The 17,000-nt window shown below is 35.7% G+C and overlaps 2 protein-coding genes across 2 annotated transcripts in view; one reads left to right on the plus strand and one right to left on the minus strand.

Moving 5' to 3' along the window:
* Positions 1–17,000, minus strand: part of LOC136815670 (centrosomal protein of 290 kDa-like) — an 82,663-nt gene that overhangs the window by 22,802 nt on the left and 42,861 nt on the right. The window contains exons 35-52 of the mRNA XM_067072116.1: positions 16,716–16,795; positions 16,321–16,557; positions 15,728–15,838; positions 15,323–15,406; positions 14,535–14,615; positions 14,180–14,287; positions 13,804–13,938; positions 13,480–13,542; positions 12,950–13,105; positions 12,381–12,446; positions 10,433–10,585; positions 9,773–9,927; positions 9,390–9,477; positions 9,001–9,126; positions 8,175–8,240; positions 5,696–5,875; positions 5,133–5,237; positions 4,458–4,613 (exon numbers count right to left, since the gene is read on the minus strand). Coding sequence (XP_066928217.1) covers positions 4,458–4,613; positions 5,133–5,237; positions 5,696–5,875; positions 8,175–8,240; positions 9,001–9,126; positions 9,390–9,477; positions 9,773–9,927; positions 10,433–10,585; positions 12,381–12,446; positions 12,950–13,105; positions 13,480–13,542; positions 13,804–13,938; positions 14,180–14,287; positions 14,535–14,615; positions 15,323–15,406; positions 15,728–15,838; positions 16,321–16,557; positions 16,716–16,795 — 2,150 coding nt within the window. The remainder of the gene's footprint in view (positions 1–4,457; positions 4,614–5,132; positions 5,238–5,695; positions 5,876–8,174; positions 8,241–9,000; positions 9,127–9,389; positions 9,478–9,772; positions 9,928–10,432; positions 10,586–12,380; positions 12,447–12,949; positions 13,106–13,479; positions 13,543–13,803; positions 13,939–14,179; positions 14,288–14,534; positions 14,616–15,322; positions 15,407–15,727; positions 15,839–16,320; positions 16,558–16,715; positions 16,796–17,000) is intronic.
* On the plus strand, positions 83–3,894 carry LOC136815690 (uncharacterized). Its single transcript, XM_067072135.1, has 5 exons — positions 83–208; positions 512–637; positions 922–1,086; positions 2,075–2,254; positions 3,577–3,894. The coding sequence occupies exons 1-5, from the start codon at positions 148–150 to the stop codon at positions 3,642–3,644; spliced, it is 600 nt and encodes a 199-aa protein (XP_066928236.1). The 5' UTR covers positions 83–147; the 3' UTR covers positions 3,645–3,894.

Below are 17,000 nucleotides of genomic sequence, written 5' to 3' on the forward strand. Positions count from 1 at the left end.
CATCAAAAGAAAGTTAAGAAAAAACGGCACGCGAAAGGTCTCTGCTCCTCTTTGAAAGTTGTGTATAAAAGGAGGGGGAGGGAACACAAATCATTTAGCAACTTGAAGAGTGAAGAAGAACTTGAAGAAGCAAATTAGAAGTATAAGATGAATACAATCTGTGTTACACTAAGCTTAATCTGTATAGTAGCTGCTATATCAGCTGAAAGTAAGTATTCAATGATTTTATCTGTAATGTGTGTAAGGCATTTGGACCCAATTCGCGAAAGGAATTTTATCTTTGTAATGAAATTCATGTAGTAGCGTTGTGAGAAAAAAAGTCATGATCAATCATGAGCCATAACGTGCTGCGGGCATATTCAGATCTTTATTTTTCGATATTTCTTGAACCACTTTGTGATTCTATTAATTTCACTGAATTCAATGATAAGAAAGGCAAGCGGATTTACTGACACTGACACTGCGTTAGTATCGGAATATGAATCGATGTATTCTCGTTTCTTCTTTGCAGGATGCGAAGACAAATACCCTGAGAAATGTTACCAACAAGTTGTCGTTGGTATCAATGGAGAAAAGCGAAGATGCGGTAGTGGAGATTTCTATTGGAATGTTTGCCCTAAATCGTGTGGAGCATGTGGTAAGGAACCATAGAAAAATTCTAATGTAACTTTTTATGAGTATTTGGGTGTAATATTCTAAGATATTATATGTTAAATACGAGCTCCCAAAAAGCTCTATGTCACCAAAATTTTGGGATTAGTTCGGCAGCAGCGCCATCGTTATAACTTTACGAGTTCTATACGTCCAAATAAAGGTGCAAGTCTTTTGGGAAATTCTATTTGGCAATTTTATCATGATCATACCTTTAATGTACATTTTCATAGAACAAGAAATGCGTGACTTGTTTGCCCAAATTTTCAGGTCCCTCCAAAAGAGAAAACACGAAACGTTCATGCGACTGCGATAATGTCACTCCTGATTGCGAAGACTATTGTCTTATGGAACAATTCTGTGATTCCGCATGTAAACAAGGCTTAGCTGGCCCAGAATGCAACTGTCCAGATCATCCAATTGGCAAAAGAGAAGGTAAAACCATGTTAATAGACATTTTCATCATTTACGTCACGAGCAACGCTTACCTCGTTTTCAAAATATTGCTATGGTAATTTTATTCCCTGGGGAATTCGCTATTTTAAAAGTAAGAAATGAAGCATCAAGGGATTTAATCACCTTGGTAACGGTTTCAAAACGAAGCAGTCGTCGCACTAAAAATAATTTATGAAAAGGCCAATTCCTTTTTCAATTATACAGTATGCCCGGAAAAAAAGTGAAACAGATAGTAGTTAAATCTCCAAAAATCTATTATCAAATACACTCCCTTCTTACAAACCTACTGGGAACCCTTATATATCGTCCCCGGTGGAAAATTATCCTCCAAATTTTGTCCCCCCCTGAAAATAATCAAATAAACCAATCCTCACTGCAAAATATTCCCTATTTTTTCCATCCCCAATGAACTTTCTGACTTTAAAACAAAGAATTTAAATCCCCTTTCATAAAACATATATGAATATCAAGCCCCATCGAGTTTCAGTCGGTTAATTTTATCCCCACTGGCTGAAAAAGTCCTAACGGGTCTGTGAGAAGGGGTGTTCAAATTGGAGTTTAGACAATCAAACTAATGGAATTTCACTGTTGAATCGTTTAGGTATCCAAAAGATATAATTAAAATTTTTTTTTTTTAACTTGTGTATAATTAGGTATAAAAGATCTGTTCTGTTTTTTCTCTTTATTTGTCTTTGATTTTTTGAGATATTGAATATTAAGTCAGCACACTGGTTCATTGTGAGAATCTTGTTCATTTGCGATGAAATCTCAACCTACTATTTGGAAAAGACCTACATTCTACTCTAGGCCACCTAAAGTCATGTGATTGATGCACTTATAATGTTGAGGGGGAACACACAAAGAATAAAACTTTAATAGTAAAGGAGGGAAATTGTCCAAAAAAATCTGTTTTGCACCTTTGTATAAGGTAAGACTATGCTAACAATAAAAACTTTCTAATTTCCAGCACACGCCAAAAGAAATAATGTCAAACGAGAGTGCGACTGTCACGATTTCGATTGGGATTTGATTACCCCCGATTGTGAGGATTACTGCGTGTTTCAAGAATTTTGTTCAGAAGCATGCATTGAGGGTATCGGTGGACCCGAATGCGGTTGTCCCGGCCACCCAATCGGCAAAAGAGGAGGTACATTTTTATGATCATCTTTATGTATCAGTTTTTGCGGGAATTAAATTTGGTGGGTTTAGCAGTTTTCAGCCAAAATTTTCATCATTTTTTAGTTCTTAAAACGTAAAATCAGCATTTTCAGGTCAAATACCAAGTAGTCTTCGCATCACCAAATTAAATTCCCATCAAAAAATTCTTTTCGGCCAACCAAAAATTAAGGGAACGCCGAAACACTTAAGGTGTATTTAGAACCTTTTATTCAGTACATCGAAACCAAAGTAGCTAATCTTGGTAAATATGGACGACATCTTGCGGAACCTTTTTCTTGTTTCTCTATCAATTATTATTAATTATTAATTATTTATTATTAAGATTTTTCTCTAGTTTCCATTGGCTATCACACTGTAGTCGAACTTATGTTATTTTAAGTTTATTCTTGCATCACGAGCATGAATGTCGTTCCTCTACAGCTTTTCAAATTAGTAGAAACCGAAACTAGAATACCGTAGCGGGACCGTAGCTCTAGATCGAACATACCTTATCGGGGAAAAAATGTTGGGGGAAAGTGACGAAAATTTTGAGGGAGTGACGAAATTTCCCCCCGACGAATTTTTTCCCCGATATTTTATCACCCGATCAAAACTTTTACCCGGTTTTCCAATCCCGACCAAGATCTTCCCCGATTTTTTTATTTCAACAGAAAAAAGGATTTCTATCGTAGTTTTCCATTTTAAACGTTCCATGGATGTTTCTTAACAAAACAAATAAAATGACTTTCTTTTCAAACGAGTTCTTTTGCCTAAACAACAAGCTTATAGTTAAAACTACAATGGTTTGATAAAAAATAACAATAGTAACACAATGTCGGTCGTTGGTCAAGTCTTTAAAAAATCCAAATATTAACAAAGTTTTTATTTAAAAGATGTCCCTCATTTCTGGGCATTTTTGACAGCGAGAAAAGGTAGTAGTTTGTAGCAGTAATTTAATGTTGTGATAAAACTATTGAAACAAATGAGCATTACTAAAAATCTTGATAATTCCTTTTTATGCTCTATATTTTATCGGGAACATTTAAAAAATTTGGTCGGGGAAAAGTGACGAATTTGAAATTTTGGTTGGGGGAAAGTGACGAAAATTCCTCTAGGTGACGAAATTTTTCACCAACGAAAAAAAACCCGACTATTAAATAAAACTCCGACATTTTTCCCCAATAAGGTATACTCTGGTCTATAGCGCATATGATTTACACGAAAACACGAGTAGAACTCTTTTTTACGTACGCGGTGGTTTCGGTCTATCTTACAATTTTCATTTAGTGAAAATCTTTCGTTTTATTAAAGTTATGGCCGGAAAATACCGACGCACCATGATGGCAAGGATTATGAAGGAAAAGAGAAACTCAAAGTAGAGGAGAAAAGAAGATGTTCAACCCAGCAAAATCGATCACAATCAAACTAGAACGAGAAAACTGACATCCGATTAATCCCATTCCACTCAAATAACAACAATAATCAATCGATGCTTTTAGCTAGTATAGTTAATTTCATTTAGATTTTTGTAATTAATTCAGTGATATACATCATAGACTTTAGACTTTTTTAGAACGAAAAGATTTGTATTTTTTCCAAGTTAATAATAATATAACCACTCGAAATGAACATATAATAATAGCTATTCGTGAAGTTATCAATTAGTGTGGAATTAGCAGAGAAATTTTTTGAATTTTCTCACTATCACGGTCATTAAATTCTTTTAAGAAGCTGTTGAGATAATCGAACCTCTTTAATTGGAAACCTTTTGGTCCCCACAGCTAGAAGGTTCCTAGAATTTCCAAAGTTGTTAAGAAACGGAGAATTCAATTTGGCGGACACTGCATCTTCTCTTCTTCTTTGGAGACCCCCAAACACAATCCATTCGGGAAAGAAGAAAAATATGTCTTGATTGGAACAGTTATGAGGGATATGGATGTTTGGAGAAGGATTGTTACTGCCATGGTTTAAGCATGGTTTCGATTGAGAAACATGACGATGAGAAAGTTGTATGAAACGTCCTCTTCAATTCAAATCTTTCTCTTATTCGAAGTATTAGTATTATTAGATAGAAGATCAGATTAGAGAATGGCAACTGTATTCAACATTAGATTTTAGTGTCTAACTTAAAATGAAGTTCGAATTCCGCTTTAATTTTGAGATGGAATGTGTGAACAAAAAATAATCCATACCTTTGTTTCTTTGACTGGCAATTCGTCTAAGTCGTTCAACATGGTCGATCTTTTATCACTAGGAGCACTGGTTAGCCTCGATTCGTCAACTGCTTCCATAGGAGTTTCCGATACAGGCTTTTTTGCTGAGGAAACCGATTTCAATTTTTGTTCAAGCTATAAAGTGATCGATAAAACCCATTACAGAACACAGATCGTTGCAGTATCAAGTAGAAATCTCTTGTTAAACTTTTTATATGGAAACAAGCGTTAATAGCGCGTACACGATTTTTGAAAATCAGATATTCTTATTGAAGTCATTTTTTGTATAGAATGTACTTAATTAATTCTTTTAATCTCGTTATCAACTGAATTTTTCCAAATCCATAAAGCAAATGAGCTTGATTTCAGACTTGTTAGTAAAACTTTATAGAATCAATTTGCCACCTCGGTTCATCGATGAATTCTAAAAAGGGTAAGTACCTATTTGGTGAATAATTTGCCGGAAAATGTGACGAAAAACCGTTTGGTGAAGATTTTACAAGCGATAATTTTTTTATTGCTGATGATAAATTGCATGGTTGGATGCTTATTTTTGGACTTTACTATCGACAATTGTTGAATCCTTTTACTGGCAAACAGGTTCAAATCCTTTCAATGTTTAAGGAAAAGGAAATGGTCGAAAAATAATCTTACTTTCTTATTATCAGTTTTCAATTTATCATATTTCTCTTGGAGATCTTCACGATCTTTCAGCTCGTTACCAAGGCTTCTCAAAGCTGTCTCTTTGCGTTGTAAGTCCTAGAAGTAAGAGAAACATGAACCATATTTTAAAGTATGATCAGCACGCAGAAACTCAAATATCTACCAGAGAACACACATAGCAGTTGATAGTAACTGATGTTAACAGGAATTGACTACTTTCAAAATTTATAAGCATTAATGAGAAATTATAATTAAACACGTACAGACTTCCAAACATTTCTAAATCAAACAGCTTTTAAAGCATATGCAGGATTTAGAAAAAGAATTCTTTAGGAGTAGGCCTACGAGAAAAATTCTCAATATGTAAATTTTTAAGTGAAGCCGTCACCTTTAAAAGAAATTTACAGTTACACAAACGAAAAAATGTGCAATGATGAACAAATTGCAAGGGAAAATTCCAAGTGCTTTTACAGTCAATTTCTTCTGTAATCTTTTTATTTCGTTGCAAAATGTTTGCAGTTTGACGTGCTACAATTTGCAATTCTTTGACTTACCCTTTTTAAAGATTCAATTTCCATAGCTGTTGTTTCCTCATCCTCACGTTTCTGTTTCAACTCGCGTTTGGCTTTATCCAACCTTTCTTGAAGTTCTTCTACTTGTTCGCTCAGTGTGCTCGTCTCTTTGTCCAATAGATTTTGTATACTCGCCTCACCTTCCAGCTTCTTTGAGTACGCCTGCAAAAAAGAAAGATCTAAAGGCCGGTCTCCACTTTCGCGCGAAATAAGCGAAAACTTTTTAACGTTTTTGTAAGGCCATTGGTCGGTTGAAAAATGAAGCAACTCCATTGGTCAAAATTGACGTAACGGTTGAAAAGAAGTTGAACTCCCTTCGACTTTTTTTTTTGTTCGCGCGAAATTTTTTTATGACGTAATCTTTTCTTTAGGTGAAAAAGGTCGAAAAAAAAAACTGTCACCCATTTCGCGCGAAAGTGGATACCAACCTTAAAATAAGCAAAAAATAAGGGAAGCGACAAATTATAGAAACTGGTATTACTCCATGACAATCAGCGTATCACTTTTATATATAGTAGGGGGCCAAGCCTTGGGTTCCGTGACATCCGGATTAGAAAGGAAAATAAGGGGTAGAAAAATAGCTGATTTTCAAAAGTCAATATAAACGAAAATGATTGGTACCATCTGATAGAGCATGAAATTCTGAGCAAAAAATTGTATCACAACAACTCTCTGACTAAAACACACAAAGGAATACAGCCGCTTTAAGACCAGCTAACTGTCAGCTCTACTGTGATTTGACGTCAAATCTCGTCTTGATCGTATATTGACGTCGATATGTTTTTGAACTTCAAGTGGCTGCATTTCTTTGTGTGTTTTAGTCAGAGAGTTGTTGTAATACATTTTTTTGCTCAGAATTTCATGCTCTTTTAGATGGTACCAATCATTTTCGTTTATTTTGACTTTTAAAAATCAGCTATTTCTCTACCCCTATTTTCCCTTGCAGTTTTGCCTATGGCGTCACTATTTTTGTCATAAAAAGTTTTCCCGGGCCTAATCCGCGTCCTCCCTCTCGAAAATATCTTGTAATATACTGTTCTTTGGAATAGACTAAAAATGGCTAGGTCGTAGAAAAGATGTCACGGAACCCCAGGCTTGGCCCCTTACTAATAGTAGCTATATTTACTGTATGGTACAGATTATAAGTGACTTAAGTCTAGGATAGGTCATTTTATTCAGATAAGAAGGTTTAAGAAAAAAAGGATAGATCCTGAAAATGATACCAATTTATGGTCAATACACCTTTCCCGTAATTTGTAAAACTAATGCGTGCGCATGATTTTGATGCTCTCCACCGTTTGGGCTCTGGAGGTAAACAAACCCGTTTTTGCTTGCGTTTCCTTAGGGAAAGTTGTTTTTTGAGCTTTTTTTAAGTTCTGTTGAACAAAATCCCCTCAAATTTTAGTATGTTCAATCTATTCATAATATTATACCACCCTGAAAATCTTTTGCCAAAAGAAGATCGCTATCAAAAGTTAGAAGCTGAAAACCCACTTTCCCTAACCCCTCCCGGTCCATTTCTGAGAAGTTTGAATTATGGGAAAGGTGTATTCTTAGATTCTTAAAATACTCAACATTTCACTTAAAATTCCTCAAATTATATGATATTTTATTATAAATGTCCCCCTGGATATCAACAAAATGAGCTTTAATATTTTGGGCTGGCCCCAGGATATCATGCCTTTTTGATTTTTGCAGATAAGAAAAATTGGAACCTATCAACGTACTTTTGTTATCAGACTAAGCTAGTAATAAATAGCCTTTGGGATTTATACTAAATCTCCGGTTGTGGACGATTATTAGTATTTTTAGTATTTTTAGAGAATAATCAGGTGCCAATATATTTTATGCACCAGCCAAACTTTATTACGCCCCTGAGAAAATTCTACAATTACGCATGGCTTCTGATCTGAAGATAACATTGTCGATTGGTAATGGTGGACAAGATACCTTTGTTCTCGAAATATTAGAGAAGAGAAAAAAACAGCAGAATTGATGATGGTACTTTTATATCTTTACTACAAAAACACAATAGTCCAACTTGAAAGTTTCTACCCGATCTGGTTTCTAACCCATCCGTGAAATCCTGTCCCAGCTAAGACCATGTTCACACGTTACTGTTCTGTTTCGCTCTGGTATGATTTTCGCTACGGAACGAGTGGGTTAATATTGGTTTCGGAACGTTTCGGAGCGAGAAAACGGAGCAGTTCCGTTCCGATGAAAAAAGTGGAGCGAAACCGTTCCGATCTGTTTTTCTTTGTAACGTCTTCTTTTCGACGTTTCGAATTTTGACGCTCACACTTGTTTCGGAACCGTTTTGTTTCGGAACGGAACCGTAACGTCTGAAAATGGTCTAAGAAAAGAAATCCTGCAGAGAGGTGGGTTGACAATCTCAGGATATAAAAGGGATCTTTTTCCATAGTATGGAGAACTATCTGATTACTTTCCATACGTTCATTACCTTCACATTTTCTTCAGCAGTGACGACCATGTCCGAACGGATTTGCAGTAAAGCTTGACTCAACGCCTACATAGATAGAAAAATAAAATATTGTTACAAATAAACTTTTAGAGGAACACATCTATGCAAACAATTCTTACGTTGATTTTTTTTGGATTGTACACAAAGCCAAACATGGTCTTTAACAGAGACAAAGTCTATTGACCCTTCTGCCCTTTGACAACCTTAAGTAAGTACATGTACTTGCACTTTGGAGGACGGTAGAGTGACTCAAGCAATTTGGAATAACCCCCAGTGGCGGTAAAAGATCTGATTTATTTAGACAAATCAGAAGCTAACCGTCTCCGTCGCTAAAAAAAAACACAGATACGCAAACTCGGTTATTATCTGAAATTGAGATGAGCAGAAATGATGGAAAATTATATGAAAAATGATATAAAAAATGTACTAGTTCAGTAGAATAAAAGAATAAAATTATATCAATGCAGTCAAAACATGTGATTACTCGAAAAAGTTCACGTGATTTTATTCTCATGTTACTTGCTTTACGACTTACAGCCGATAACTTTATCAATGTCAATAAATTTGAACCAATCAGAAATAAATGTCATGTAACAACAAGCACATAAAAACTTCGAGTAAAAGTAAAAGTGCGATTTGTCTTCAGACTTTAATTTTGCAACCTGTGTATTTCAATTTCCTGCAAATCTGATTGCTTCCAAGAAAGCAATTGGTAAATGACCCTGGGAGCTGACTACCCTTGGATAACCGATTCCACTAACTGGAGAGGAAATAATAATATCTTTCTACAGTAGAAACGCAAAACCTTTTGTTCTTTTTCCTTTTTGGCGAGTTGGTTTCTCAGACGTTCCACTAAATGTTTCATAGTTTTGGATGGTGCTTTTTCATTGGCTTCGATGGCAGAGTCCAATTCTTGTTTTAATACTTCCGCCTATGAGGAAACAGAAAAATAAAGGATTTCTCTATGAATTTCTCCCTGCACTCTTGATCCTTCCATTCAATTGCTAACCATTAATAAGAGAGGCATCAAGTACCATTTTGGTGTCTTTGGTATGACCCAGCTAGGATTTGAACGCACGACCTTGCGAACCCTAGCCGAACATTCTACTTTTCCACTACGGGCCATGCATCCTTGGGATTAATCCATGAGCAAAGTCAGTGCCCACTCCACAAACATAAAGCTTAGGCAAATACCTCTAAATTCTTCTCGTCGATTGTAGTATGTAAATCTTTAATTTTAGCATTCAACGCTTTGATTTCTTTCAAGTGCTCTTCGTTTTTTCTAGAGAGTGAGGGTTATTAACCGGCAGAAAGTCATCTGTAAGAAACTATAGAGATGACGCATCCTTTCTCCCCTAATGTGTTTATATGGAAATCTTCCTAAATCTCTCTGTAATTTGAACTAAAACATTTCTCTCCGTAATTCGAATTTTTCTCTTATTCGACGAAAACCGTTAGTCCCTTAAAAATCAAAATAGAGTCAACTGTAAGTCTCTAAAGCTGCCCGCGCCGCATTGGGTTGGTAGGTGTATTAACATTACAGGGAATTTAGCTCTGAATAAAAAAGAGCTTGTTACCGTTTCATTTCACTTTTTAGCGTTTTGATATTTTCCTCGGCTTCTTCCTTCAAGCTTCTCATATCCACAAGTAATTTGTGATGCTTGGCTGAAGCTGTTCCCAAAGCTGTGTCTTGCTCACCTACCATCTCCTCTAGCTCCGCAAGTCTCCGAAGCTAATTAAAAAAAAAGTATGATGACGTAAAGTTTAGACCAGTCCAAATAAGGTAAATTAGTCAAACTAAGACGAAAAATAATGGAAATTGTTCAACAAAAAGGGGTTATCCAGGGTGTCGTTAGTCAAAAACTCGCAGAGGTTAAATAGTTTGAAAAATCAAAATGAGATTTTCAAGTTTTAGTTTTTGAGGATAAAGCAAAATTAATGCTAAACCTACAACTTAAACAAACCTAAAAACAGTCCATAAGTTGACTCTCACACAAATCTTTCCTGGAAAAGCTCAATTTATTAGAAACTGAACTTTCTGATTTCTTAAGCTTAATTTAATATGGAAAAAATAGTAATCTTGCAAGATCTTCAGTAACATTGGACGAATACAAAACTCGTAAGTGGTGATTTTAAATGTCCTCCAATAGAAACATTTCACTAAATACTCTTTGTAAGATTATAAAAAACGATTAGCTTCTCAATGTATTAATATAGCTAACTCAAATCCTACTTACCTGTCTATCAGATGCGATTTTTGGTTGCGGTGCGTTGACATATTGTGTATGAACTTTCTTGATCTTCTTAACATGTTCTTCGATTTCAAGTTGCAATCGGTCTTGCAGAGTTTTGATCTCCTGACGATGGCTGTCCGCTTGTGCTTTCAGCTCCTGAAGAAAGGGAGCGAGAAAGATAAAACTCTCAGATTTTAAGAATGACAAAGAGAAAATACTGATTTGCTACACCCCCTAAGAGCAAGAATTCAAATTGTACCGAGAGCCAAATTGACCAAGATAAATCTTTAGTGGACTTTACGTTAGTGAGATCGTTACGTTGTCCTTTTTGACGTTTGAATTGATTTTTGGCACCAGCTCTAAATCCGTCCATATTAGAATATTTTCATAACCCTATACTAAAACTTCTTATTAGGGTAATACCGTGAAATATTGATCATTAGCAAAAAGCAATGTACCAAGCTTGCAACATTCTTTTCCTTTCTCGCTTGCAAAGATTAACGCTAACATTGCGTCATCTCATTCGAACGTCCATGGACGTCTTTTACCATGAATACAAATACAAAAAGCGAAATACTAATTTGAATTGAACAACACAGAACCAATCAAAATAGTTTACTAGCAGACTTTCCCCGTTCAGTCGGGAAAAAGTGCTGAATATTTCATTGGCTATTGGGAAGAACTGCTTACTTATGGGAAGGATTTGACAATGAGCATTTTTATCAAACATTGAAAGAAGTATTTCAACGAAAAAAAAAAGTTTCTCAGTTTAGGAACAACCCTCGAGTCAATCTCCTACTACTAATCCAAGCCTTTGAGAAGGCAGTTAGAGGACTGGACCTGACTGAAGGAATTATATCAATGTGCGTCAAAACAAGAGTAATTAATAACCCAATACAATAAGGATCTGTAGAAAATATTTTTTTCTCTCCAATGATTAAAACCACCAATAAATCTCATGCGCTACACAAATCAAATTCTTATGATCGAGTCACCACGGTTTGAACAACAAATGACAGAGATTATAGAAATTCCAGTACTGATAACATATCACATTCTAATAAACGTGAATAGAATTATGGTAGATTTAAAGGGGAGCTAAGACGAATTTTAATCTAAACATCTTGATTTTATTATAATAGATAAATCAAGATTTTAGAATTTATATACTTGTGTAATATAGCTACAAGTAGTAACGTTCAGTTGTTTTTACGAAAGAAATCCTTGTTTTTGGGAATTGCTTAGCTGGAAATTAATTTTGAAAGGTAAAGTTGACGTTTTTAGGTTTCAATAGTAATGAAATTGAGCAGTGTGGCTATTTTACGACATGAAACCAAAAAGAAAAAACAGTACAATTTAAGATTTTCAGGTATTCTGTATGAAAAGCTTTTGCTAGACTGGTTGAGTACATAGCTTGGACCTAGCCAGGACCCTTTTATATCTTTTAACACTGCATTTGCTGTTCGGATTGTGCCGTAACTAATAAAGTTGGTCGTTGATGAATCTATACAACGCCTCAAATCTTTTTCTGATATCCCGACGGCGGATTGGCGGCCGCCCACGCTAAGGCTCGAAAGGAGCAGGCTAATTTCCACAACCCACGTCGGGCTCAACGACCATCGCACGTTAGGCTGGAAATTTGGACTCGACAATCCCCGAAAAGGAGGTGGGGGTTGAGGCCTCCCACCGCAAGATCCTTGATACGGCCTGGCGAAATTCAGTAAACCTTCTAGATGTTGAAAAATTTCCCGAGCCTCAAAGCTTTGGCGTGTCGGAAGAAAATTTCCACATCGAGCACCAGATTAAAATGTTTTTCTTTTGTCCTAGTATCTCACACTCATTCAGAGGCTATATAAGAATATAGAATAAGAACAAGTAAGAATAAAACTATAGAATAAGTAAGCTTGTAAAAAGATGTTCATTTTTTTGGAAGGTTTTAACAACTTCTTACCTCTCTGGATCGATTCAAGAGTTCTTGATACTTGATGATGTTTTCATCCTTCTTTTGCAGCATCAGCTGAAATAACGAAAAACAGGTTCTTTTTAACTTATACTGGACTTTAAAGTTATTGTAAAAAAGGAATTTGAGTTCTCCTGATGTTTCTTGTAAAATTGAAAACCTGGCTAAGAGACAAAGAGAAATTTTCGTCTTTCTAAAACTTATATGCCACTTACTACTTTGTCAATTGAAGACATTCGTTTTTGGATATTATTTTGATGTCAACTATATGTGTATTGTAAGTGCAATAGCGTGGCGGGTTGACTATGTAATATCAGGGTATCGAATCCCAATCATTTCAGATTTCGGCAAAATGAACCGTATATTCTACTCTTTTTACTTTAAAGTTAGTTTGATTGGTTTGGAGATTATTCCGGGAGAGGGACGATATTTTTATGCCAGCCAGTGACGAAAAACCTCTCTGATAAACTTCAAGGGACTCGTAATAAAGATAATCGATGTGGAAGATACTTCTCCGACTTAAATTTCACCGTAACGTTTGAGGGTAGAACAAAACTTACCTTTAAGCTATCTACAGTAGTTTGTGCGACCCGTAAAGCTTGTTTCATTTGAGAAGGAGCTTCAGTAGAAGAAGACGTTTGCGCATGTGCAGAAGTAGCCGCTTCCAGGGCAAACCTGTCTGATAGCGGAACACGGATGCGTAATTCGTTGATAACCTGATCAAAAGGAAAAGAAAGCGTGTAAAATTTCGTGTTCGAGCCAACTTCATTCAAACAAATACCAGTTTCTTAATAGAATTATCAGAAGAAGTTATGAGATTGTAGAGTTAGGACTTTCAATATTTCTTTGAAAAACATTCTATGCAGCATAAAAGTGAGGGCTTAAGCCAGAAAATAATTTTAACGCTTTAACATTTATGGGTATTTTTGTTGCATAAGAAATTTATATTGCTGCCGGCAATAAAATGATTGAAAAGTGATGATTCTTTGTTTTGCATTGAATGAGTGATTGTTGGTCATTCAGAGGCGAAGTTCTTAGATTTATTTAAATGCCATACAATGGTTAAAAATATATATTTTAAAAGAGTTACCTTATCCTTTTGTAGTAGAGATTGCTCTGCCGCTCTCAAACGCCCTTCCATTTTATCGTAATTCTATGACATAAAGAAAAAAGAAGTTGAAAAATGCAAAAAAGAAGTGAGACTATGTGATGGTAACCTCGAATTTTCTTCGAAAATTTTATCACCCTTAGATGGATATCCCAGGTTGAATTGTGAGAACCTTTCACCGATAGCTGAAATTCGAGGGGATTTTGTTCGACAGATTATAATCCGTTTTGCAAAATACGGAAAGGTGTATTGAATTGTTCGGCTAAACGTTTAAGATTAATATCATATTTGTCCTTGATCACTAACCTCTTGCATTTTATTGGTCTCGTTGCGAGCGTAAATGATAGTTTTGATGTGTTCTTTAATCTTAACGATGGCAATTTCCAATTGATTGGCAATGGGAAGCGTCTCATCGGGTAGAGCACCTGTTGCTTGTTCAAACTGAAAAGGAAAAGAACAGCGATATGATAATATGAAAGGTATGTATGTACGAAGCCCATGATTTGCTTCAGTTCGGTCAACTTTCTCATTTTTCGAAATAAGTTTGAATTTATCAACCCAGTCATATCGATATTGGAAGTCCATCGTAGCTTAGAGATCACAAGATTTTGCTCCACCGCCACCTCCCACATTCACTATAGCATAAAAAGGAAAAAAGTTCGATATTTATCTTAATTATCACCTTCTTAGCTGCTTCGTAAAAGTCTTTCTGTTGATTTTCAAGTTTGGCAATCTTTCGTTCTAGTTCAACTTCGTGTTGTTCCCATAATAGTTGGCGATCTTCGTATTCCTGAAGGAGTGCAACGAGAAGATGAATGGTTTCAGAGATCAAACGAGTTGTATATTTAATTAAGTTCACGTTGATACCCCAATAAGCAGATGATCATAAAAATGATCTTATAGTAGATTATCTGCCTTTTGATGGGTCTGTTAATTAGAGTTTAAGGTTGGTTGGAAAACTCAGAGATCAAAACTGACGGAAATATAGCAAGTTGTTGGCAACAATCGAGCTTTAAGTGAGAAATTTGTGTACAAACCTTAGCTTGTTTGATCATATCACCTTCTAAAGTTGTGACGCTTTGATCATTCTTCTGATTTATGCGCTCTAAATAGATGACCTGAAAGATAATCAAATAAAAAATGAACGAGAATTTATTAAGTGTTATTTCAAAGTATATTCGTCAATGCGGTAACACAGATTTGGGGAACTGTTGGTTGAGGGATTACATGAGGGTGATGAGAGCTATCGATCCTTTCTTGATATTTTTAGTGAATTGTAAATTAGTTCTCAACTTCATCATTTTGAAGCAAGGTTTGGCTACTTGTCCAAAAATTCAACATCTTCGAAAAGAAATTTTAGTAAATTTTTAATATATCGGACGGAGGATCGAGACAAAAATACCATTAGATGCTAGCAATTTCCAACATGTTTCGGCCAGGGCCGTTTTCAATGACTTTTTAATAAGAATAGAGTGTTATGAGACGAAACGCAACTTTCACCAAAAGTTCAAGAACAAATCTGAAGCTCGGAGTCAGAAATGGCAATCTCGTACCCAGAGCTACTTCCACCACTTTTTTGATTTTACTGATGGACGTGATACAATCGTGAACCCTTTCATGAACGCTATTAGGATTGTAAAAAATAGGGGACTGGGTTCTAGTTTGAAAAATGGCGAAAAGTGATTCTAAAGTGAAAATATCGGCAATACACAAGAACAATTCGGCCACATAGAAAATAAGAACGTCTACGGCACAAGAAAGAATTCACTTTTCTTATATAAAAAAGGCATACTGGTATCATTTTATTGGCTTAACTTTTTCTTACTTGTTCTTTGAGTCGGTCAATCTCCCGTTTTAATTTCATGTCTTCAAGTTTAATTTCCCCCATTCTATTGTGCCACTCTACCACCTGGAATACAAGAGAATTCGAATAAAGTGTGTGCCAATAAGAATAAGATGAAGAATCGTTTGACCAAGAGTAGAAATTTAAATTCCTGATTGCACCATTGCTATATCTTCCACGGACCCAAGAGCTGATTGGTTGAAAGTGACATATTGACTGATTTTACGTAACTTGCAACCAAGTGCATTGGGTTCGTGATGTAATGTCAGAAGACATTGCAATGGTGCTTATCATGAATACATTATCGATTGGTCAAGAATAATTAATTTTTCCGGTCTTCCTTTATTACAAATTAGTATGGCAGTAAAAAAATCTTCAAATTTATACCTTTTTGGCACCTTGCCTATCTTTGAGCGTGGTAATGAGTTCTTGTAGTCCATCGTATTTGACTTTCAATTCTAGAGAGCGATCTTCTGCTGCAAGATGCTTGATCTTAGTCTGTAGGTAAAAAGCGTGTGTTTATAGAGCGAGGAAAATTATCTAGAAAAGGCAGACCCAGTCTGAGACACGTTTAAATAATAAATGAGATTTAGGTAAAAACTGAATTAAAATACGTTTCAATGTCTGGGGACAGGCACAGTTAACTTGACCGAAACGAGAATACTGACGAATCAAAATCAAACCCGGTCTGAAGTGTAAACATGTACATAAATTAAGACTTTAGAACGTAGACTGAACCAAAAAAAGGTTTGAATTGTCCCTTTACCGGAGTGATATGACTAAGGAGTTCGAAAAATGTTTGATATAAATTTATAAGAAGAATTTGAACGTATAAAAATAATGGAGTTGTATGTATAACAGCCCTTAGAGAAATGTCACAAAAAGCTGCAAAGTAAGTGAAGAATGAAGAATGGAGATTTTACGGTAATTAAAAAAGCCGAGGTTCGTACTGTCAAGAGTTGAGTGCTAAATAAACAAACCTCGTGTAAGTTACTTTCCAGGGAGATCCGTTTCTCTTGTAAAGTGCGTAACGTCTCTGAAAACCTTTCCTGTTGACCTAACGGTAAGGCGCCGCTGAACTGGCGCCGTAAATCTTGTATGATGACTTTCAGGAAACGTATCTTGGAACGTGTCTCGTTCCGTAGGTGTTGGATTTCTTCCGTTTTGTCGTCGACCGTTTGGTTTAAACGAGCGATTTGGATGTCTTGTTTTTTGACCTTGAAAACCAAAAGAAATACAGTAGACTCTCTCTTTGGGAATTTTACACACGATGGCTATCCCCTATATCAAAAGATATGAGAGGGAATACGTGCAGCCTAGGTAAACCTCGTAGAAATGAGTACAAAAAGGGTTAAATGTGGTTAAATAAAAATACCTTTGTATTAGTGACTTCATACTTTCGAACAGCCGTTACTTCGCTGATTTGTAACGCCACGATGTGTTGGTGTAGTTTCGCTTCGATGTGAAAAAAAAGAAGAAGGTTACATAAAGACGGGAGCAAAATATCGTCAATTTCTTTCTTTGTCGAAAAGAAGCTTTCAATACTCCCTTAGGTGAAATTGACGAGGGAAATTTTACCCTTAAAATCTTCATAGATAGGTCTTTCATTAATTAATTTAAAACAGGTAAGAAAATTTTGGTGAATCTGAGGATTACCTAC

This window comes from Clytia hemisphaerica, unplaced genomic scaffold, assembly GCF_902728285.1.
Source record: "Clytia hemisphaerica strain Z4C2 unplaced genomic scaffold, Clytia hemisphaerica genome assembly, whole genome shotgun sequence".
In the NCBI taxonomy this organism is placed as follows: domain Eukaryota; kingdom Metazoa; phylum Cnidaria; class Hydrozoa; order Leptothecata; family Clytiidae; genus Clytia; species Clytia hemisphaerica.

What these genes read in the sequence shown, in the direction of transcription:
- LOC136815690 (XM_067072135.1), top strand. Translation starts at nt 148, where the DNA reads ATGAATACAATCTGTGTTACACTAAGCTTAATCTGTATAGTAGCTGCT. An exon ending in TAAATCGTGTGGAGCATGTG is followed by an intron (nt 638 to 921) that starts GTAAGGAACCAT and finishes CCAAATTTTCAG; the next exon opens with GTCCCTCCAAAAGAGAAAAC. An exon ending in TCCAATTGGCAAAAGAGAAG is followed by an intron (nt 1,087 to 2,074) that starts GTAAAACCATGT and finishes TCTAATTTCCAG; the next exon opens with CACACGCCAAAAGAAATAAT.